Source organism: Phaethon aethereus (genome assembly GCF_964289735.1).
Source record: "Phaethon aethereus genome assembly, chromosome: 28".
Lineage (NCBI taxonomy): Eukaryota > Metazoa > Chordata > Aves > Phaethontiformes > Phaethontidae > Phaethon > Phaethon aethereus.
In genome coordinates this window covers 2,710,241-2,732,351 of record NC_138604.1, presented here as the reverse complement: position 1 = coordinate 2,732,351, position 22,111 = coordinate 2,710,241, and the positions used below count along the sequence as shown (strand labels likewise).

Here is a 22,111-nt window from a genome sequence, read left to right as displayed (position 1 = left end):
CTGGGGGCACGTGCCCCACGGGTGGGATGGGGACAGCCAGGAGGCACCCAGGGACAGTGGGATGGACGTGGGGGACTTGGGGGCGGCAGGACGGATGTGGGGACGGCAGGACGGACCTGGGGACCCACGGGATGGACGTGGGGTACCTGGGGACGGCAGGACGGACGTGGGGACCCACGGGATGGACGTGGGGTACCTGGGGATGGCAGGACGGATGTGGGGACGGCAGGACGGACGTAGGGACCCACGGGGACTGTCAGGATGGATGTGGGGTACCTGGGGACGGCAGGACGGACATGAGGGGACCTGTGGGGCACCCGGTGCTTTGGGGCACCCGGTGCCGGGACACCCGTGGGCTCAGGGCGCCCGGGCGAGTTCTAAATGCGGAGGCGCCCGTCCAGGACCCCCTCCCAGAGCGCGGGGCCGAGGGGCACGTAGGCTTTGGTGGTCTCATCCAGCAGGAAGAGGGGGTCGGGGACACGAGCCGGGTCGAAGCCCTCCTGCGCCAGCCGCACCTTCTGCTGCTTGAAGGTCTCCGTCATCGCCAGGCGCTCCTGGGAGGGCAGCGGGGCGGGTTGGGGACCCCCCCGGTCACCCCACGCCTCCTGTGTACCCCCCAGCCCATCCCGTTACCTGCAGCCGGAGGAAGCGGGGCCGCGCGTAGGGCGGCAGGAGCTGCTCCACGTGCCGGTAGAGAGCGGCGCCGTCCAGCCGGCAGCCGGGGCGCAGCACCAGCGCCGCCATCCCGGCACGACCCTCGTGGCCTGTGGACGAGGGCAGAGCTTGGGGGGGCACCGCCGGGCTGGGGGGGGGCCAATGACACCGTGGCGGGGTGGGGGGCATCGGTACCTGGCACGGTGACGCCGTAGACGGTGGCTTCCTGCAGGGATTCGTGGGCCACCAAGGCTTCGGCCACCTCCGTAGTGGCCACGTTCTCGCCTTTCCACCTGGGAGGGGGGTGACAGGGACGAGCAGCATGGGGCTGAGCCCCCCCAAACATTTGCTGGGGCTGAGCCCCTCCCAGGCCGTGCAATGGACGGGGTGTGTGGGGCTGCTGCTCTGTCCCCGTGCGGGGGGGGGGCGTCCCCCGTCGGTGGGGCCCTTTGGCACCTGTAGGTATCTCCGGTGCGGTCGCGGAAGCGGACGAACTGGGCCGCATCCTGCTCCACCAGGTCGCCGGTGCTGAAGTAGGTGTCACCCTCAGCGAAGACCCCCCGCAGCAGCTTCTGCTCCGACAGCTCCCGGCTGCCAGCGTAGCCCAGGAAGGGGGTCCGGGGGGTCACCGGGGCGATCAGCAGCCCCGTCTCGCCTGCGGGGACGGGGACACGTGATGGGGGGCACCAAGGGGACCCCCAAGCTCCCCCCCATACCTGCTACTCACCCGTCCCCACGCGGATGCAGCGCCCGGCCGCGTCCCGCACCGGGGCTCCCTCCGTCACGTCGTAGCGCACGATCTCGAAGGGCGAGAAGAGCTGGGGAGAGGGGCCGGGCAGGCCTCAGCATCGCAGTGGGGACGCGGGCAGGGGGTGGGGGGCACAGCACCCTCCTCCCCGGGCCCCCCCACCTTGTAGATGAAGCTGCTGCGCCCCACGGCCCCCGGCGTCCCCGTGTAGTTGAAGAGGGTGACGTTGCCCTCGGTCATCCCGTAGGTCTCCACGATGCGGATGTCCCCGAAGCGCTGCAGGAAGCTCCGCCAGACGTCGGGGCGCAGCCCGCTGCCCACCGCCAGCCGCAGCCCGTGCTCCCGCTCCCTGGGGCGCTGCGAGGCCGCAGGGTCAGATTTGGGGGTGACCTTCGGGTCCCCCACCCACTGCCTCCCCCCGCAACCTGGGGCTGGTTGACCAGGTAGCGGCAGAGCTCCCCGATGTACTGGAAGACGGTGACCCCCTCGGCACGACAGTCATCCCAAAACTGGCTGGCTGAGAACTTCTCCTTCAGCACACAAGTGGCCCCTGCGGAAAGCCAGCGCAGGGGGCGGGAATCAGTCCCCCCCAGATGTCACTGGGCTCGCGGCGAGGTCCCCAGCCCTGCTCACCGATGCCGATGCAGCCGACGATGCCCAGGAGGGACCCAGCCATGTGGTAGAGGGGCAGCGCCAGGTACACCACGTCCTGGCTGGAGGCTCCCACCAGCTCGTAGAAGCTCAGGCACATGATGGACTTGAGGTGGGAGACGCGGGCGGCTTTGGGGAGACCTGGAAGCGGGGAGACGGCATCGAGCCCCCCCTCTCGCCCAGGGCACCCCGTCCCGCCAGCCCCGGGCACCCACCGGTGGTGCCGGAGGTGAAGATGTAGAGGCAAGTGTCGTTCATGTCCTCGGGCTGCCAGACGTCCTCGGGCTCCAGCTCCTCCGAGGCCGCATCCAGCAGCTCCTGCAGGGCCACCACGCCGGGGGGGTACGGCCCCGAGCCCAGCACCCACACCACGATGTCGTCCTCCCGCAGGCTGGGCAGGATGGGCTCCACTGACTCAAACAGGTCTGGGAGGGGGGGAAGAGGCTGGCGTGGGGGCAGGTCCTGGGCACGGCCCGTCCCCACCCGTGCCTGTGGGTAGCATCCACCTTCGGGGACTTCCCCAGGCCTTGGGGACACTCCCTGCCCCATTTCCACCCCAAGTCCTGGAGCGGGGGGGGGGGCCTGCCCGCGGTGACGAGGCGGGATCCGTGCGGGATCCGTGCGGGACACGTGGATGGGGCCAGTTTGGGGAACCAACCCGCGGCACAGCGGGAGGGACCCGCGTCCCCACCCTCCGCCGCCCCGGACCCCGGAGCTGTCCGGAACCCCCAGTACCGGGGCCGGGCCTGGCTGGCAGCACTGGAGACCCCCCGCCCGCGCCACCCCGCACCCCAGAGCCCGGGTGCCGCCCCGGCCCCCCCCGGCCCCAGCCCCACCCCGCGGCTCCGCTGCCCCCCCGCTGCCCGCCCCCGCCCCGTTGCTCACCGTCCGCCACCAGCAGCGCCCGCGCCCCGCAGGCGCGCAGGCAGTGCCGCAGGGCTGCGGGGCGCAGCGCCGTGCCCAGGAAGGCGGGCCGGGCCCCCAGCGCCGCCAGCCCCAGCCAGCCCCAGACGAAACGGGGCTCGTTGCCCACCAGCAGCCCCACGGTCACGCCGGGACCCAGCGCCGCTCCCTCCCCGCCGCCCAGCGGCCGCCGCCTCAGTGCGTTGGCGACCCTCGCCACCCGCCGCCGCGCCCGCCCGTAGGGCTCCGCGCCTCCCGCCGCCCGCAGGAAGGGCCGGGCCGGCGCCGCCCGCGCTGCCCGCAGGAACCGGGCGGCCAGGCTGCCCCCCCCGCCGCCCCCCGCCCGCCGGCGGCACCGCGCCGCCCGCGCCGCGAACGCCAGGTCGGCCCAGAGGTGCGGCCGCCGCAGCAGCAGCGCCAGCGCGCCCAGTGCCGCCAGCGCGCCCAGCGCCCCCAGTGCGCCCAGTGCCGCCAGCGCGCCCAGCGCGCCCAGTGCCCCCAGCGCCGCCAGCGCCATCGCTGCAGCCGCGCGCCGCGGGGCGGGGCGGGCACGCCCCTCGCAGCCCCGCCCACGGGCCAGGAGCCACGCCCCCAGGACTCACCCCCATCCCACCTCCCCCAAACCCCCCTCCCAGCCCTGTGTCCCCCCCCGGCCCCCCATTTCACCCCCATCCCGGCCCTGTGTCCCCCCCCTCCGGCCGCAGCCCCCTCCGCTATTCCCAGCCCCGTCCCCCTCCCCACAGCCGCCCCCCCGTGTCACCAGCCCCATCGCCCTCAGCCAGGTGACCCCTCCCATCTCACCCCTGGCCCCAGCACATCCCCCCAGACCCCGCTCCCCCCCGAGCCCGCTCCCAGCCCCAGCACATCCCCGGCCCCCAGCCCCCCGTCCTGCGCCCGGCAGCCCGAGGCCGGAGCTCCCCGAGAGGCGGCACAAAGGCGGAGGGGGGGGCGGTTGGTATAAACACAGTTGAGAGGGTTTAATTGTTGTTTTTTTTGTTTGTTTTTTAATTGTTGGGTTTTTTTAAAAACACTTTAAAATGGCTAATAGCTCTGGGGGTGACACGGGAGAGCGTCGTCCCCTTCTCCCGCAGGCGCTGAGCTCCGGCGCGGGCGAGGCCTGGCCCACAGACCCCGCTGCCCCGCGGGTGCTGCCGTAGCCCCCCGCAGCAGCTCCCCCCCGGAGGGGAGCGGAGGCTGCAGGACGGGTCGGTGTCCCCTCACCCCCCGCGGGCAGGGACACGAGTTCCCCCTCCCCAAAGCATCCCGGAGCAGCAAGCCAGTTTGCACTGTTTATTTACATTTCTTATATGAAAATAAGGGACGTGTGATAAACCTCCACCCCCTCCCCGAGTCCCCCTTCCCCTCCCCGTGGTGCCATGTCCCCTCTCGGGGACCCCTGTCCGCGCCGCCCCTCGAGTGGGCAGGGGCTAGAGCCAGGTCCTGATGGGATGCACGCTCCGATCCCTTCCCCGTTGTTGGTAAAAATGAAAAAAAAAAAAAAGGAGCTAAAAAGTCAATGGGGAGAGTTGGCGTGGAAGCACGAGCGCCCGCAGCGGGAGCCAGGGTGGCCCCGTCCCCATGGGCTCCCGGAGGGGACGCGTGTTCTCCTTCGCGGCCCGGCACTGGCTTTTGTCTGAGCGCGGCAGGGCCACCGGGCACCACGGGGACGCAAGAGCGGCTGGGGGAGAGGGCAGAGCCCTCAGTCACTGTCCGAGCCCACGGCGGAGGAGCCTTTTCTTTTCCGCTTGGCGGGTTTGGGCTTGGTGTCTTCCTCCTCCTGCGCCGGGAGAGGGGGAAGTGGGGGGTCACTGGCGTCGGAAGGGGACCCCGCTCCTGCCGGCGCCTCCTCGAGATGCGGATTGCGGCCGAGGGGCCGGGGGGTGCCGGGGGGGACGGGGAACGCTTACCGAGGCGCTGCTGGAAGCCGACTCCTCCTCGTTGGTGGCCGGCTGGGCCGCGTTCTTGCGGCTGCGGGGGCTGGAGAGGGTGGCTTTTCGGCGGCTCTTGGGGGGTTTGGTGGAGGAGTCTTCATACTCCTCTGCCAGGGAGAAGAGGTCGCTGAACCTGGAAGGGAGCAGCGGGTGGAGGGGTCAGGCGCTGTCGGGGCACCCGCCGCACGGTGCTGCGGCCGCCCAGCGTCGGGCAGGGAAGGAGCGACTCACTTCATCTTGTGGGCTTCGTCGCAGCTGGCCTGGACGTGCTGCAGCGCCTGCAGGATGGGGGTTTGGCTGAAAACTGTCGAGGAACCAGCAGAAAATGGGAGTCAGAGACCTGCCGGGGCAGCTTTGCAAGGGGCTTCCAGTATCCCCGGAGGGTCCCAGTTGCCGTTTGCGCTCCGGGGCAGCCTCCCGGCGATGGAGAGGGGCAGCGCTGCAGCCCGCGGGGGCCGCCCCGGTGGGGCGCGGTACGTACAGTTCTGTTTGGTGTTGGTCAGGTTGAGGCGGAGGTTGTCCAGGTGCTCCAGGATCTGCTCCAGGGTAAGCTGGGCCAGTTTGCTGCTGGAGCTGCGCAGGCTGCGGGCAGAGCGGCAGCGCCCGTTAGCACGCACCCCACTCCTCCTGCCCACCCCCAGCTCACGGTCCCCCCCAAAGGCAGGCTGCAGGAGCCCCCGCTTGCGGAGGGACCCAGTGCCACGGCCCTGCAGCAGCACCCCCAAGCCCCCAGGCAGATGTGGGGCACAGACAACCCTGCCACCCGCGCTGCCCCGGGGTGACCCCGGCACCCTGAGGCTGGAGCAGGGGGGCCCACGGACGGGGAGCAGCACAGGATCCATTTTCCAGCTCCGGCACATGCAGTGTCCCCTGGGGCTGGGCTGCTTCGGCCCAGGGATCAAGGGGATAAATCCTGCTCAGGGTGTTGGCCACCTCCATCCCCAGCGGCCCCGGGGAGCACCGAGTGCCCCACGCCGAGCCTCGGCCGCAGGACGGTGCTCGGTGCCAGCACCCGGGGCACTGCCAACAGCCGGGGCCTCAGCTGGCCGCCCGTTAATTAGCGGGGATTAGACCTGGATCCGGGGCTCGGATCCCGGAACAGAAACACAGTGAAAATAGCTGCGTTGTTCAGCTGTGAAAAGCCGTTAATTAACATGGAGGAACAGATGAAGGCCCAGACTTCCCCGGCAGCCTCTTCGGAGAGCAGGGGGAACCCAGAGGTGGCCGAGATGCTGGTGGGACCGGCCGCTCTCCTGGTCCCAGTGTGTGGGACGCCGGGAGCACCAGCGAGATCCTGGCGATGACGAACCTCCCAGCAAAGGCTCCGTCCGACCCCGCTGGCCATGACCCGGCTCCAAGTCGCGGTGGTGCCGGTTCCCTGGGTGCTGGGTGGGGGTCCTCGGGGACACGCAGCCCTCGCTGCGGTGGGAGCGCGGTGCTGCTCTGCTTTCCCAGGACACTAGATGTCCTTCCTACTCCAGCTAAGGGCTGCAGGCACCCAGCCGGGAGGGGCCGCAGAGGACCCCGTTAGCCCGGCGCAGCAGGCCGGGGGCTGCCGGAGCGGACAACCCTCCTCTCCCCCTGACCCAGATGCTGGCACCGAGGGGCTGCCGGTGGGGCTGGTCACACCCGTGCTGCCGTGACCCAGCACGGAGGAGGCAGCGGGACTGGGTGTCTCGCCCCGGCAGGCGAGGAGGGCAGAGGCTGCCTCGCAGCCTGACGTTGGGTAAGAGGCTGGGAAATCACCCGGGGAGCCGAGTGCAGCAGCAAAGAGCTCCTGCCTCCCCACCCAGGGACATCTTGGGGTTGGGGTGAGGTGTCCCATGTGCCACCCTGGCCGGGAGCCGGCATAGCAGCCGGCAGAGCGGGGCAGGACCAGCTGCAGCATCCCACGCTGCGCTCTCTTCCTCTCCCACAGCCCGCGGTGGTGAGGTCCAGCCACCTCCTCCAGCACCCAGAGCTCTGCCCACACAGGGTGGCCGGGAACAAGCCCTCTGCCCCTTCCCTCCAAAGGCAGGGGTGCTGGGATTTGACCTCTGCAGGCTACAGCTGTCCTTTAGTCCCACTGCACTGATGGAGCCTGACCCCATCCACCCCAGAGGCAGCAGCATCCCAAGCAGAGATGAAGTGAACCACATCTGGAAGATTATTTGCACCAAAAGATGTTCTGGAAACATCCAGCTGTGCCCAGGCGGTCACAGCGGGGCCGAGCAGAGGGGCTGGCCTGGCCAGCGCTGCCGCAGGGGAGCACCAAGGCTCAGCACTGTTCACAGGAGCAGCTGAAAGCGCTTCCCCACGCAGCTTGGGTAATGGGCTCGGCATAAAAGGGTCCCGCTGGCTGGATGTCAGCGCAGGCGAGATCAAAGAGCAGCCTCCCGCACAGCTCTGGAGCGGAGACGCTCGCCCGGGGCTCTGGCTGCGCATCAGCGCGTGGGTGGGCAGCGGCACCGCCCCGGCCTTGAGGAGACGATGGCATAACCGGCAGGATGGGCTGGCATGCCCACGCTGCGCCGACGGCACGCGGCGTCTCGGCTGCCCGGTCGCTGCATGGTGTGGGGCACGAGGCAGAGTCTGGCGCTCGGGTTGCCGGTGGCAGGGCGGCCCCGGGGAAACAGCGGGAGGTGCTGTGCCTGCCCTGGCTCCTCACCTTTGGCGTTTTCGTGGTAGGCTGTTGTTCTTGATCAGCAGCGACTTGATGTGCTCGGCCAAGAGGTCATCGTGTTTGATGCACCAGTGCCGCAGGATGCTCGTGGTGAACTGGTCATCGGGGTGGCAGGGGCGGCTCAGCACCATCTTCACCATCTCCTCACTGGGCCTGCGGCAAACGGGGAAGGGGACATGAGGAGGGAGGATGAGCGGTTTGTACCCCGGTCAGCCCGGGGTTCCCCTTGCAGCCACTTGCCACCCACTTAAGTCTGATGGGACGCTTCAGACCTGGATGTTACAAGTCTGTGGAGCTGCTGCGCCACGAGGGACCTGGCCCAGGAGCCCAGGCACAGCTCGGATGGCACCAGGCTTCCCCAAACACCGCCTGGGACTCGCACGCCCTCGGGCAGCCCCAGCAGCATTGGCTCCCAGGCTCAGGGGATGACGGTGGCGTCGAGACTCCTCCGCTTCCCCGAGAGCGCTGGCACGCAATCCTCCCGGGGACCAGCTGCCACCAAGCTCCCTGCCCAGCCCGCATCACCCGGTCGTGCCAGCCCAGCTCCCTCCCCGCCGTGGGAAAAGCGCTGCCGCACGCTCGCGGTCCGAGCTCGCCCTTGCGCCCTCCGTCACCACGGGCTTTTCACTAACGCAATTTAGAGCTGGGATTAGATTAGCCAGCCTCACGTACTGCATTAATGAAAACAAATAAAGTGCTCTTCACTCAGAGCGGCGGGACGTGGCCAATCCACCCGAGCAGGCAGAGACAGCACAGATAAATGCCAAGGCAGCTCTGATACTGCGCCCCGCGGGGGGCAGGTGACAGGCTGCTCTCTGTTACTTAACGGGCTCCAGAATGTGTGAGGTGAAAGACAAACAGCCCGTCGGCACTCGGCAAACGGTGCTCCCAAAGCCGGGGCACGGCAGGGAGCCGCTGCCTTTGGGAAGGGCGCTACGGCTGGGGTCTCATCACACGTGCCCACCCTACTCTGCCCCCAGGGGCTCCAGGGCAGGACTCGCACCCGGAGCGAGCTGAGTGCCAGCAAGAGGGGCTTTCCCCACACCTCTCTTCTCAAGCAGCCCAAGCCAGAGCGAGTGGCATCCCCACCAGGCTGACAGTGCTCAAGAAAGCCACCAGCCGCAGCGTGCCGGGGGTAGACCCACAAGCCCGCGGCCACAGGACCCTCTGCAGAGCGTTGCGCAGCCCTCTGCCCTGCGGCACTTACTTCTCTCGCCTCAGCTGCAGCAGCAGGCAGGATAACGCCTCAGGGTGGTCTGCAAAGGAAAGGACAACCTCAGCACAGGAGCTGACGGCTGCTGTGGCTCAGCACCGTGCCTCCCCTGTGCCAGGGACAACTCACCTTTGTATTTGAGGTGCTGCAGGATCGGGATGATGGTCTCCAGAGGAATGCTGTGCGCGAGGAAGAGCTGCCAGGTGCAGTACTGCTCAAAGGTCTCCCAGTCCAGGCTTTGAACTAGGGGGGAAGCACAGGATGGTGAGGGGAGCCTGCACAGCGCCCAGAAGAACAGCAGGGACCGGCCAGACCCACAGCCCCTCTGCGAGGTCCAGCTGCGCCCCGGGACAGCGCTGCTCCTGCCCGGCGGGACACCCACCCCTCCAGCCCACAGCAGGGCGCCGGAGAAGGGCGCGGCGCCTGAAAGCCTGCTGCGTGCGTCGGGGTTCGCGCTGTGCCGGGGCAGCTGCGCGAGCAGCACGGGCAGCGCCGCGCGCGCCGAGGCCGAGCGGGGGCTCCGGGACCTGGCAGGTGGCACCGGGGTAGGCTCTGCCAGCTGAGGCACGGGTGGTAGAGCTGCAAAGTCACTAAAGCAGCTGCTCAGGGCTCAGAGGAAGAGAATTAACGAAGCTCTTTAATTAATGGGCTTAGACCGCTGCTCGCAGCTTGTGTAACACCAAAGCTGGATCTAGGCAGCCATCGGATCAGGGCCATGGGGCTTCTCTCCGGAAACACTTGCTGGCCCCCCGTGCACCAAACTCTCCACACTGGCTCTGCCCAAAATCACCCTGGCCCAGAGGGCTGCAGCCACGGCCAGCTCTGACTGCTGGGCAGGAGCCACAGGGCACACGCAGGCACAGTGCAGCGTTGGCTGGAGATGGAAAAGGCTTTTCTGCTGTACAACAGTCAGCGGCTTGCACAGATGCGAGCCGAAGTCCAATTAAAAAGCAACAAGGGAATCTGGGTCACCCACTGGTGATCCTGGGGGGAAAGGCGAGGAATGCTGTGAGAGAGAGATCACAGGCACCAGCCTCTTCCTCTCCACGCAGCGGCTAAGGGGACCGTGGTCCTGGCAAAGGGCTGGGTGTCCTTACTTAGGACAGAGGCTTACTTAATACAGGGCGGTCCAAGGGCCAGGCTCAACCCCAGCGAGGACCTTTTTGCTGCTTGGGGTGCCACAGTCAACAGAAAATGAAGGGAAATCCCGATTCCAACCTTTCTGACCACCCTTTCGCCATCACCTCCCAGCTGCTCCCACCCCCGCTGCACTGGGAGAAGAGGCTACAGCTGTGCCTGGAAAGGCAGCCGTATCAGCTGCCGCACGGCGGGGAAGAGCTGACTGCGCAGCACTAGCCCCAGATTTGCACCAGGACGAGTTCACAACCCTGGAGACGCAGTGGCTGGGAGCATGTGGAGAGGCTGCAGAGCTGGGGCAGATTTCGGGACTTTCCTCTTTCTCTTTTTCCCTCTGCCCGGGCAGACTGCGAATGCGCAGAGCCCTGGATTACGCTTTGCCTGGCGCTGCGGAGAGCAAGGGCTCCCAAGCCATCGTACAGCCCGCCTGGTAAAACCCATTAGAGCGCAGCTTGGATCGCACCGCTAAATCTAACAATCCGGTTTAGGGCAGTGATCCTATAAGCAGCGGCAATAATACCATGAGGAAATCCAGACCTCAGCATTACACGGCCAGCCCAAGAGCCTCCCTCTTCTGCAGGGCTCTTGCTACGGCGGCGTGGCCACATGCGGCATTACTGACCTACTGCAGCTTGACACGGACTACGGCCCTCCTGATCAGAAAGGGCAAAGCTGCAACAAAGGCCACAGCTTTCTCCTTTCCAGGGATTGGGGTCTCTCTGCAAAATGGGGGCCCAAAGGGCAGGAAGGCTTGGGGATGCCCAAGAACCACTCTGCTTTCACCCCTGCCCTCCCCGAGATGCAGGAGTGCTACTCACTCAGGATGTTCAGCACGGAGTCTTTCCGAAACATGACGAGGTTCCCCATCATCACGTGGCACACCAGCTCCTGCAACTGAGCGGCAAAGAAAACGGGGTTAGCGGGATGCCCGGGCTTTGCAGAAGTCCTCTTACACGGAGGACCACCGGGAAGGTCCGGAGAGCAAGCAGGGGAGCTGCTGCTCTGCCAATATCAGCCATCTCCAAATGAGCAGGGATCCAGCGGGGAGTCCCAGAAACCCCGTGGGCTGCAGGTGGCTCATAAATCAGAGCTGGGTTAAGCAGCTCCAGGGAAGAGGCAGCTGTTGTGAGGGACCAGCAGAGGCAAAGAAGTAATGAGAGGTTAATGGTTTCACACATTGGCACCCAGGCTGAGGAGCAAGCCTCACGCAGGACAGACAGCAGATCCCCGCAGGCTGGGCCGGGGCGGGTGGGATGATGTAGCTCTGTTCGGAGACCTCAGCTGCCGGCCCAGACACACCGGCTCGGCTGCTGCACGAGCGCTGGCGACCTGCTCCTTGTGCTCCAGGCGCTCTCAGACCCAGGCTTTTGCTGACGGACACACAAAGCCCACCCGGGGGCTGGCAGCAGGGAGGGCTCAGCAGCCTCCTGGGAAAGCTCCAGCAACCCCAGACCTCTCTGCTCGGGGTGCCAGACCGTCCCTGGTCTGCAGGACAGGAGCTGACACTACCCAGATGCGTGGTGCTTCCTGCTCTGGCTCACCCCCTTCATCCCTGGGAGAGGTGGAAGTGGAGGCAGGGGACGGGACAGGCGGGGAGCCTGCCCGGGCTGCTCCAGAGCAGGGCCGGCAGCTGGGGAGCACCGTCCTCCGCTCCTGCGCCGACAGGCTCAGCTACAGAGCGTACTGCGGCTCTCATGTACCTTTCTCCCTGCTCCTTGGCCTCTGTGTCCAGCCTGCTCATGTGCTGGAGGCACACGGAGCCCAAGGGCAGGCTGAGCTGGCCGGGCTCTGCCCCACGGCTCTGCTCGCAGACCCCACGTGGGCTGGGCGTGGGGGCCACGCAGCCAGAGCATCGTGGGGAAACAGATGAAGAATAACAGGAAGGAACGAAGGAATCAGAGAAGGGAGGGGAGAGGAAACGCTACGGGCCTCTGCTGGGAAAAACAAAACCTTTGCATTTCAGCATGGGGCAGAGCCCAGGAGCAGAGGAGTAAGCTGGGGGGGTCAGGGCATCATGACTCAAACTTTTCCTGTACCCAGCTTCGGCTCCAGCCTGCCAAGCAAAACTTGCTGGCGAGGCGTTCTGGCCCCTGCGCAGCTGGGAAAAGCACAACTGGCCAGGAATGGTGTATAAATAGGGCGAGTTAAAGGGTTATCAGCAGATCACGCTCCAGACGAGCCTAGACAGCAGAAACACGCAGTACAGCATTCTTGCCGGTGCCCACCTCCCCGCCCTCAGCTTTCGCCGTGACTATTTTTGGGTTGCTCATGGCAACTCAGCGTGACCATGGGGAAAGGTTCCTTCCAGGAGGGTCTAACGAGGGCTTGGCCTTCCGCTCATTAGCCTGCTGAGCTTGCAGCAGATCTCCCACCAGGACGGGAAGAGCTGGGTGCGAACTCAGCCCTGCCGGCCCGCAGGCAGCAGGGGACGTGCTGCCTGCACCCTCCCGCACACGTACCGCTTCTCACACCGCCCATGGCTTTGCATCTCTCCAGCAGCACTAAGCATCTCCCTGCCAAGGGGCTTATGATTGATAATTAGCATTACTGATTGCCCGCAGCAGCACCAGCCACGGCGGTACTTTTTGCCAATGCCTGCAACGCAAAGGGGTCAGAGCAAACCCAGGCAAGTCTCTCTCGGCGCGCCCGCGGCAGCCAGAGATATCCCTTGAAAGAAGCAGCTTGGATTCAGCCTTCTGACACCGCACACCGCAGCTCCTCAAGGGAGAGAGATGCCCGCAGGTTTTGGGGCTCCTCTTCACAAAGCCTCCCTCAAGAATGGGGGCAAGGAGGACTAAACAAGCAGAGCGCTGCCCTGCATCCCCCACGGATGGGCTATTTTAGGTTTAAACCTCCTGAGAGCGGAGGAGACGAGTGCTGTCACTTCAGGAACGTGCCGCCTCCCCCCCAGACACCGGTCCCCTCCTTACCTGGAATGAGTCTATGACAGCTACAATCATGTTCAGCAGCTCGCCGCTTCGCAGGGTCTCGTCCGGGAACTGGAAGCGAATAAAAGCAAGGCACCGCTCAGGAAAGGACACGAGGGAGAGGCCAGTCAAAAGCTCCATTCCCCCATAGCTGAGGCAAAAATCCTCCTCGGTTCAGGCTCGGACACACGCACACTTTCTGCCTTGCAAGGGGCAGCATCGCCCTGCCTCTCCCGGCAGCTCACCGAGGGCTGGACCAGAACCAGCACCACTTCCTAAACGCAACGGGGGAAGTGGCCGAGTGGGAAAAGGAGCCAAGAAAGCACAGGAGGGTTGACAGGCTGTTTTCCGCGCGCAGCCTGGAGCAGGCAGGTTCATTTGCCGTTCCGGCGGGCCACGGGCTGCAAGGCAGCACACCGGCAGGCTGCTGCGAGCGCGCAGCACATCTGCGAGAGGCAGCTGACGGCAACCATCTGGAGCGAGCGGAGCTGCGCGAGGCTGCTTCGATTGCGGGCGGCAGAAGTCACCCAAACCAGAGGGGCTAAAATTCCCCATTTTTCCCCTATCCTTGCTAGCTTTGCTCACCATTTCAGGGCTTTGTGCGTTACGCAGCACTGCAAGGAAACAAAACAAAACAAAACAAAAAAATCAACACACAGGACAAAAGGCCAGGAGAACTGGCAGCAGCAAGCTATGGCTGCACCGTTCGGATCTGGCTGTCCAGACAGGCTGCTCTCGGGACGTTCTGCCTGACTCGAGCTGGTCACTACGCCCACGGGGGCAGCAACAGTCTGCCCCCGCTTTGGGGAGGGAGGCTGTTAGACCTGAAGGATCAGGGAGGGGATCCAGCTGCTGCTCTACGCCAGGATCCCCTCTGGAGCGTGCGTCGTGCTGCTGCGTGGTACAGTGCCTACACTTGGGCAGGTTTTTCTCCCCTCCCCAGGCTGTTGCCATGCCCCTTTCCCCACAGAAGCCCCTGGGAAGCGCTCGTGAGGAATGGGACTGGACGGCCTCAACGCTCAGCAGATGTTCCTGCTGAACCAGCCAGAAAGGAGGGAGGAGGGGGGCCAGTTCATTCCTCCCAGGGAATGAGAAAGTACAGGCAGAACTGTGACCCCTCCGTCTGCTCAGAGCGTGCGATGTTACCCTCCCTCTCTCCAACACCCAGCACCGCTCCCTAAAGCTGGGCAATCGCTGGATGCTTGTTGGAAGCCAGCTCCACCCTGCAACCATTTCAAATAAAAGGCTGCAGCCTGCACAGGGCTGCGAGAGAGCTCGACAGCCTCCCAGCAGCAGGGAGGTAACAGCAGCTCTGTCCAAGGCCCAGGCAGGCTGTGTGAATTAGGACCAAGCTGTGACCTATCTGGTGCAGATGCCTTGGCTCCCCATTCCAAACGTGCTCCCTGCTACGTCCAGCTGGCTCCACCTCAGCACTGAGTGCTGAAAGCAATAAAACCTTTCATTAAACCCAAGGGTTCGGGGCAGGCAGCAGAACTCGTTCTGAGTGCCGCTTCCCCCAGACTTTGACACGTCTGCTCAGAGCCTTCATCTGCCGCTCCCTTAAGCAAAGCGGCAGAGAGCAAAACCTCCTTAACCAGGGAGCGCGGACATCGCCGTGCTGGGAGCCAAGCACGTGCGTCAGATCAATCTGGGACAGCAAGGTCAGTACCTCGCCATCCACAGAGCGCATCAGGCTCTAACGGGGCCGCAAGCAGGTAGGGTGACAGCCGAACGTCGATCTCGACGGCAGCACGCTGACCCCCATTAAGCTGGGACGGAGACTGCGTTGTGCTCAGCCTGACGGAACTGTTTTCTAGGCTTTATGGCTTCTCTGCCATAAAGGAACTTTTTCTAGGCTTTATGGCTTCTCTGCCGCAGCACAACAGGCCTGAAGCTCCAAAGCAAATCAGCCCAGCCGCAAGCCTGCCCGCAGGAAGGCGAGGGGATGCGCTGTGTGTCTGAACTGGGGTTCCTGGTGCCTGGCAGGGGCCTTACCTCTGTGTAAATGGAGGGGGTGAGGTAGCAGAGCAGCCGTACGTCGTCTTCCTGGCAGGCCTTCATGTCCATCATCAGACACGTGTGCAGGTCCCCCAGCTGCGTGGCCTGGGCGAAGGACTCGTACAGGTTCATCTTCCCCGCTGCAGCTTTGCTAGAAGGAGACGTGCCCAGTAAGAGAGGAGCCGACCAGCCCCGCACCGCAGCGAGGGCTGGGGCGGTGGTGGTATGACACCGAGCTGTCTCTTGGAGGCAGCGCGAGCCAAGCCGATGCTTGGGCGCTTCCCCGCAATCCCCGCTGGCATACCTGGCTTTTAAATAGTACAGGAGGTGGTAGCCGATCTTGGGTTGCTTCTGATAGAGCTCTGACAGGAGATCCAGCAGCAGCGAGAAACCGCTGTTATCCTCCTGCATCTGGCAGAGGTTCCTTGGAGGGAGACAGCTATGTTACACAGGATACCGTGCACGAGCTTCTCTGCCAACGACGAGGACCAGCAGCTTGCCGGGAAACCCAGCCCCCAGGACCAGGTGGTCCTGGGCTGGACACAGGGGCCACCTCTCCCACCCCTACTGCAGAGAACAGCGGGACGTGCAGCAACAAAGGGGTCAGGATCCAGCAAACTTCAGTTACCCAGGAATCCCAGGCTTCCACAAATGACCACGTGAGCCGCGATTTTCCTGTGTTTTAAGCCTTTCTACTGAACAAAAGGCAACTCAGGCAGAACAAAGCAATAAACTGTTCCGATTCTGGGATCGGCCCTGGGGCAAGCAGGGGCGTGGCAGAATTAGACCCACAGGGGTCACCCACGGTGGTGGTCAGAAAGCAAACAGGAAAGCCCTGGCTAGATTATTCAAACATTTCGGAACGGACTTACCTAAATATTAGGTAGAGAGGCTTCCCCACCGACTCCTCCAGAGACCTGTGGGACAAACGCAACAGTCAGAGCTCTATGTTTCCCCAGCAATGGCAGAGAAGAAGCTTTGGACCTCGCTCGTGGTGGTCGTCGGCCCATCAAGGGTTAGTCCCAGCTAACGGGGAGACTGGAAAGGTCCTGCTAACAGAACCCAGCAGCTCTGACGCCCTGGAGCCCCATTCCAGCAAAATCACAGAGGAAGGGTGTACGGTGCTGGTTTGTGCGAGTACAGCAGGGGCAGATGAAGTATTTAGGACTCTGCATGTCCTGGTCGAGACAGTCAGAAGCCACCAGAGCATCACCTAAACTGAGCCCTGACACGAGGACCTGCGGCAGCAGGTTCTCCCTGCACTTGTGGGGAGGAGGAAGATGGTCTCTTTCAAGCCCTGGATATGACAACTTGTTGACCAGCTCTGCACTGACCGCTTGTGAACCCTGGATTGCTTCACAGGGGAAGCTGCTGGCTTCAGCACAACCTTCTGAAAATGGTGAATATTTTACAGGGAAAAGCCCAAGTCTCAGTGTGAAAGGATGAGACATCAACAGAATCGATTCTTACTCCTCTGTGATTTCTTCTGGCAAAACCTCACCACGGAAGTGAGCCTTAAATAGCTCCTGGAGGCAGGATGCAAGCACTGATAACTGCTCCGAGTCGAAGTCCTCCTGGTAGACAGAAAGAAAGGAATGAGAGAAGAAAGCACAAGCTCAAACCCTGCCTGCCCACGACAGGTATGGTTGGAAGGGACACAGCAGAGTCACTGCTGCGGGGAACAGACCCCAGGCTGCTCAGGAGCCATTTTGCTGCTATATTGCAGCACCAGGAGCTGGTCATCAGCAAGACAAGCCCCTAATTAACATCCAGCTCTGAAGCGCTTCACAATCCCCGCGGTCCACTTATCCGCTAATGGCTAGTAATTCACTGAGCTCGGCTCTCCCGCTGCAAAGGGCTAACAGGCACTTGGCAACAAGGATTTACACCCTGACAAGCCCCTTCCCTGTGTTCCCACAGAGAAGGAAGCAGCTCTCACATGCTAAAAGGCCACTTGACTCTAAAGGGAGCTGATTTAGAGGCAGGGGATGCAACCTCCCTTGGATGCTCAGCTCCTGGGGAACATCCGCAGCTCTTCTGCTGCGCAGCGTTTGCTGCAGCCTGCCCTGAACACAAAGCCCAGGGCCAAAAGCAAAGGAGCATCCCAGCTGCACGGCACACGCAGAAGCCCTCAGCAGCTCCGCAGACACTAAAGCAGCCGCGCGGGGTCAAAATGCGAGCGCGCCTCACCCAGCCTCCCGTCTGACAGCAACTACTGGGGACATTTAGGCACAAGGTGTAAGGAAACAGAGCATGGACGGAGCCATCTTCCCCCACTAGACCCTTCCAGCAAGCAGCAGCTTGGGGCTGTGTTTAACACCACAGATAGAGCTGCATAGTGCCATTTTGAACTCGTTTAGGTTTCGAGCGTCCTCAGGCTTTCTGTGTCCCTCCTTCAGTCGCAGCTCTCGGGGCAGAGACGCGCGGGCTGGGAGCTGCCCAGCCCTCGCCACTCCAGTTGCTCTGGTTTTACAGTTAGGCAGCAGTTCTGCTCTGGGTTTGTGCCGTTACCTCCAGGACTTGATCCACGATTTCCTGCATGACCTCACACTGAGCTTCCGTATCGCTGGAGCACAAAAACAAGAGGAAATCCAAGTTACGTAGGAAGATACCGAAAGCAGGGACAAGGGGGCTTTGTGCTGAGCTGGCTCTGGTCTGGAGCCCCCCCAGGACCTAAGAGTAGGGAGGACTCTGCTTTGTGCTGGTGCCAGGCTTAGAGGAGGGCACGGCTCAGAAGCTCACGCTGCAGAGACCCAGCCCCAGAAGAACGCGCTGCACTGCCGCAGCCCCTACTTACAAAAGTGCCCGAGGTTGTCTGCAGCAAGACAAACAAATTAAATGACTAAAAGCATAAAATTAAATGCACTCAAAGCCATAAAGCCATAAATTACATTACATCGGTCTACTATGCCAAGGTCTGCAAAGCAAGAGCTTTTTTTAACCTTCTTTAGATGGAGTTAATTCCAAGGTCACTGAAAATCAGGAGTGGAGGTGGGGAAGTCCGGAGAACACGCAGACACAGGTACACCTCTGTCGGCGGGGAACGTGTCCCATACAGAGATATACCGAAACCCCCAGGCAGCAATAGCCCCAAAGGCCTACGCAGCCTCCTCTCGTCAATCCAACAGCGGACGAGGATGAAACTCAGCACCTTTTGCCTTCCTGTCACCGATTCAGAGAAATGCTGTAGCCCTCAGCAAACTGCTGTTGTGTGCTGGTCTGAGCCTGCTCCAAGGACAAATTATAAGGCTTTTAACCCAGCACCTTTCAAAACCACCTGGACGTTTCCTGCAGAAACTGTGCAGGAGGACCTCTCCATTTTAAAGGGAGACAAGCCATGAGATTGCATTAGAGATGCAATGAGAGAAGGTCTCTGGCGCAAGCAGCATCGCACAACAGGACTAAAAGGTCTTGTGTGTCGTTGCCCTGAGGAGACCAACGTGAAATGTAACAGGACCAAACGATACCAACCTCCCCTTCTGCAGCTGCAGGACTTTATCCTTCAGCGACTCATCCAGCTGGTCCAGGAATGGCGTGATATCAACAGGCTCCTCCACAATGGTTTCTTTGATCGGATGAAACCTGAACTCCCTCTTCTTCCCTGCAACAAAGAAAGCGACAGTGGAATAGTCTATTTTCCCAAGTCGAAGAAGTACCAGAGGCCCTCTCTGTCCTAGCAGCAGGAGCTGTGCGGGGCTGCGGGGGCAGTCAGCACCCCAGGACAAGCAGCGTGCCCCCAGTGTGCGGTGCAGCCTCACATCTTGCCTTCACCCTTTAGAGATGTGTCCGGGTCACGGTAAGCAGGAAGGTGGGATGGGATCCAAACACAGGGGATGTCCAGAACTGTGGTTCCCATTCAGTCCAGTTTCCAAACCTGATGCTTTGCCTGTCCTTCAACAGGCTTCAACAAACGTAGCTAGCTCGCGAGTCTCTCCACCCGAGGCGCAAATGCTTGTGTTCAGGACTCTGGGACTGAGATACCCCAACTGGTTTTCCACACCCTCATCCTCCAGGCTCATCCCAGCCCACAAAAATGAACCGCAGCAGAGTCCAGAAGTGCCAGGGCTAAGGCAGAAGCGCTCGCAAAGAAGCTGCCACTACGGGACGGGACAAGGTGGCTGATCCCCTTTGCAAAAATCCTCTCTGCACATGGCTTTCAAGCCTGTGTCCCTCTCGGGGGCCCCAAGCCGCTGGCAGGGCTCGACAGGACTATTGAGGACAGTGCTACAGCACAGTGTCACATCCTTGCCCCCATCCTGGGCCTGTGGCCCCTCCCCACCACAGGGGTAGCCTTCCAGCATGGCAGGAAGCCCACCAGAGTCCTACCACCAAGGCCAGGAACAGCTTGAGACGCGTCTAGCTCCAGAGAGCGAGCAGAGGGGATTCTGGCCTTATGCAGCCTTGTCAGCCCCGTGGCTTCGAGAGGGAGCGAGCGTAATGAGAACCATGTGGCTGAGCAATTAGAGGCCTGAGCCTCATTAGCAGCTGCCTGAGAACAGAGACACCCTGTTCCCAAACAAACCATCCAGCACAGCATCTGCCACAGGGATTCCCAATCATGCAGCGCAGCGGGGCTTGGGACTAGTCAGACATCTAGAGAGCACACATGGGTGGAGAAAGCGCTACGTTCGAAGGGTCTAAGCTCTAGGGAATAACCAGGCGAGGAGATGAAGCCCAACAGCCTTTCCCTTTGAGCACAGATCTGTATCAGATCTGCCGAGCCTGGCTGTCAGGGACTGGGAAGCAGCCGAGCATTGGCCTCGATACCCTCTCTCGCAGAAGGAAAACTGGATCTCAAGAAGGGGGTCTGCCTCGAGTGCGGCAATTCCTGCTGCTGGAGGGAAAGGGGGTTTGAGGGAACTGTGCTTACAGCTGGTTGTCTGGGGGTCCTCCATCACGAAGGGAAGGTGCCCGCAAGACAGCGGGGAAACACCATCCAGCGCAGAGGCAAACGGCAGCTATTCACACCGCGGCGATGAAGAAGTACTTGACAGCATTGGCACTCAGCTGACTGCACTCCTCACCTTTGCTGCTCAAGTCGTCTTCGTCGTCACTGAACGCGGCCTCGGCATTGTCATAGCAACTGTCGTCCTTTTCTGACATATGATTGTCCATCTCCATGGAAACGGGTTCTTCTATTTTGACTGCAAGAACGTACACAAAGGGGTCAGAGCACAGCTGAGTGGCAGGGCAGGCTCTGTCTACGAGTCACCTCTACTGATAAACAGGCTCCGGCAAGGAGATAAAAAGGCTTTGAAAAAGAGAAGAGAGAGTCTGGGCAAGTGACGGACCCTGGAAAACTCAAGCTGGGGAAGGGCATTCCCCGCAACTCCATTTAACCATCCCTACCTGGTGCCAAGTGTGGCAGGACCAGGTCATTCTCCACCTAAGCTGCCCAGCATCCTTCGTGCTTCATCCCTCACCCAGGCCAGCAGCAGAGCCCGAGCCCCTGAGCAGAGCAGCAGCTTTGCCAGCTCTGCGAGGCCGAGATGCCGGGGGCAGCAGGGTTTGCTGGTTAGGTGGGTCCCTTCAGCCGGAGCAGCTGATGCAACAGGAAAACCAGACAGGCTTACAGGCACAGTCCTTCAGATCTGGCAAAGCAGCAGCACTCTCCTATTAAATACAGGTTAGAAATGCTTGCTCTTTGTTTAACCTAATTATGTTAATCAATTAGCCTACAGAGAAGAAAGGCTAAGTAGCCCCTACGGAGCAGAGAAAGAAATGGGTAGTGTGCGGCTTTAGCGTACAGCAGGGCTGAGATGAAGGGAGACCACAACCATCCATAAATATGGGCACCCAGAGCCCTCCTCGCCCCAGGGTCCTGGTCCGACCCTCCGAACGGCTGCTGTTGCTGCAGGAGAGCCGGGGCAAGCCTCGTCTCTGGGAAGGCAGCTCCTGCCGTAGCCTCCTTCCACCACCCACCCTGCTCCCTACCTTCGATGGGGGGCGAGGGCGAACTGCAGAACTCCGGGAATTTCTCCCTCAACATGGCACGGAGCTCTTTGTCCAGCTTGGGGTTGTCGAAGAGAGGGGCCAGATGTCTGTGTTGGGGGGTAGGAAGGGAGAAGGATGAGAAAAAGCCGGGATGCGGTGCCCTGCTGTACAGCTTCACCTCGGTGGACACGTAAAGGGATCTCCTCCCTTACATCAGGGCTTTGGTTTGCGTTACGGACCACAAGCTACGAACTCCCACCTTCCTTCCTGCAGCTCGACTGGGGTTCCCTCACCTTGCCACCAATGGGACCTGTGTCACCAGAAGGTACGTGGGAAGGGGAGAAGAGGTCTTACCTCCTGGGAGGGGAATTTGGCTGATGGAGGAGCTGTCTGCAGGCTGGAGCACCATGAGCAAGGCTGCTCCATTCAGCTCGGGGACCAGAAGGGCCTGGGGACATTTCTGTTCATCTGAAGCAGAGTGGCTACAGCTTTCCTAACCCACCCATTCCCTCGCTTCAAGGAACAGCTCTCAGGACAAGCCTCAGCACCATAAAGACACAACTGTAGCTTCTTCCATGGTCCATACACAATAAAAATGCCCTCTGCAGCTCTTACAGAGCCTGGAGGTCATTTTGACTAGGCTGGCAAGAGCCAGGAAAACCGGTGCACAACAGTTGTATAAACGTAGTAAAATTCAGGGCCGTCTTACGCGAGGACTCGCTTCTCCACAATGTGGGTGAGAGAATTGAACACGCCTTGCCGGACGTGAGCTTCCAGAGGGGGGTAGAAGTTGGGAATGATCTGAAAACAGGAGAATGACCATGTTAGTGCCGTGAAACCTTCTGCCTGCTGTCAGGGCTGTGTCAGCCAGCAGAATGCAGCCAGGACTAGCTAAGGCTATCGGTCAGCATCTTGGGTCACCCTTGACTCAAGCACCACATCCCGGCTGCTTTTGACCAGGAGAGGCAGCAGGAGAGCTCTCCGAGTCCAGCATCTTGGGGACGGTGGACAGAAGGGGGACCAGCCCATGCCTCCGGCTTTTCTACCCTGGAGGGCCAGCCAGTGCATCTCCCAGGGTTGAGAAAAACGCACGGATGCTGCCTTGTGAGCTGTGAGAAGTCCTGGGGCTTGCCAGGACCATGCTCCAAGCAGCAGTGACCGCTGGCAGGAGCAGGGGCAATATGAGAAGGGCACCCTAAACAACATTCAGCTCTGTATACACACAGTCCTTTGATTCTGGAGGGATTAAGAAGAATCCTCCCTGAAATCTGGGTCATCCTGCGAACCTTCCACCTAGTTCCTCTGCCAGAAGCTTTTGGATTCAGGCAGCCTGGGGACGGGAGCACACAGAGC

General features: G+C 62.1%; 2 protein-coding genes across 2 annotated transcripts in view; both read right to left on the bottom strand.

Annotated features, from left to right (window-relative positions):
- Positions 1-323: 323 nt before the first annotated feature.
- On the bottom strand, positions 324-3,473 carry SLC27A3 (solute carrier family 27 member 3; the record flags this gene model as incomplete). The annotated part of the gene is made up of 10 exons (XM_082011561.1): positions 324-554; positions 634-764; positions 850-947; positions 1,111-1,309; positions 1,382-1,472; positions 1,565-1,759; positions 1,828-1,952; positions 2,036-2,194; positions 2,269-2,478; positions 2,939-3,473. The coding sequence occupies 10 exons, from the start codon at positions 3,471-3,473 to the stop codon at positions 378-380; spliced, it is 1,920 nt and encodes a 639-aa protein (XP_081867687.1). The 3' UTR covers positions 324-377.
- The window catches only part of INTS3 (integrator complex subunit 3), a gene marked incomplete at its 5' end in the record, with an annotated part of 43,279 nt that continues 24,573 nt past the window's right edge, over positions 3,406-22,111 (bottom strand). The window contains 18 exon segments of the mRNA XM_082011476.1: positions 3,406-4,733; positions 4,864-5,020; positions 5,119-5,191; positions 5,369-5,469; positions 7,535-7,702; positions 8,757-8,805; positions 8,892-9,005; positions 10,718-10,793; positions 12,830-12,898; positions 14,822-14,975; positions 15,129-15,248; positions 15,697-15,741; positions 16,295-16,398; positions 17,336-17,390; positions 18,296-18,425; positions 19,849-19,968; positions 20,759-20,865; positions 21,468-21,559. Of these exon segments, the coding sequence (XP_081867602.1) occupies positions 4,656-4,733; positions 4,864-5,020; positions 5,119-5,191; positions 5,369-5,469; positions 7,535-7,702; positions 8,757-8,805; positions 8,892-9,005; positions 10,718-10,793; positions 12,830-12,898; positions 14,822-14,975; positions 15,129-15,248; positions 15,697-15,741; positions 16,295-16,398; positions 17,336-17,390; positions 18,296-18,425; positions 19,849-19,968; positions 20,759-20,865; positions 21,468-21,559 (1,812 nt within the window). The 3' untranslated portion in view covers positions 3,406-4,655.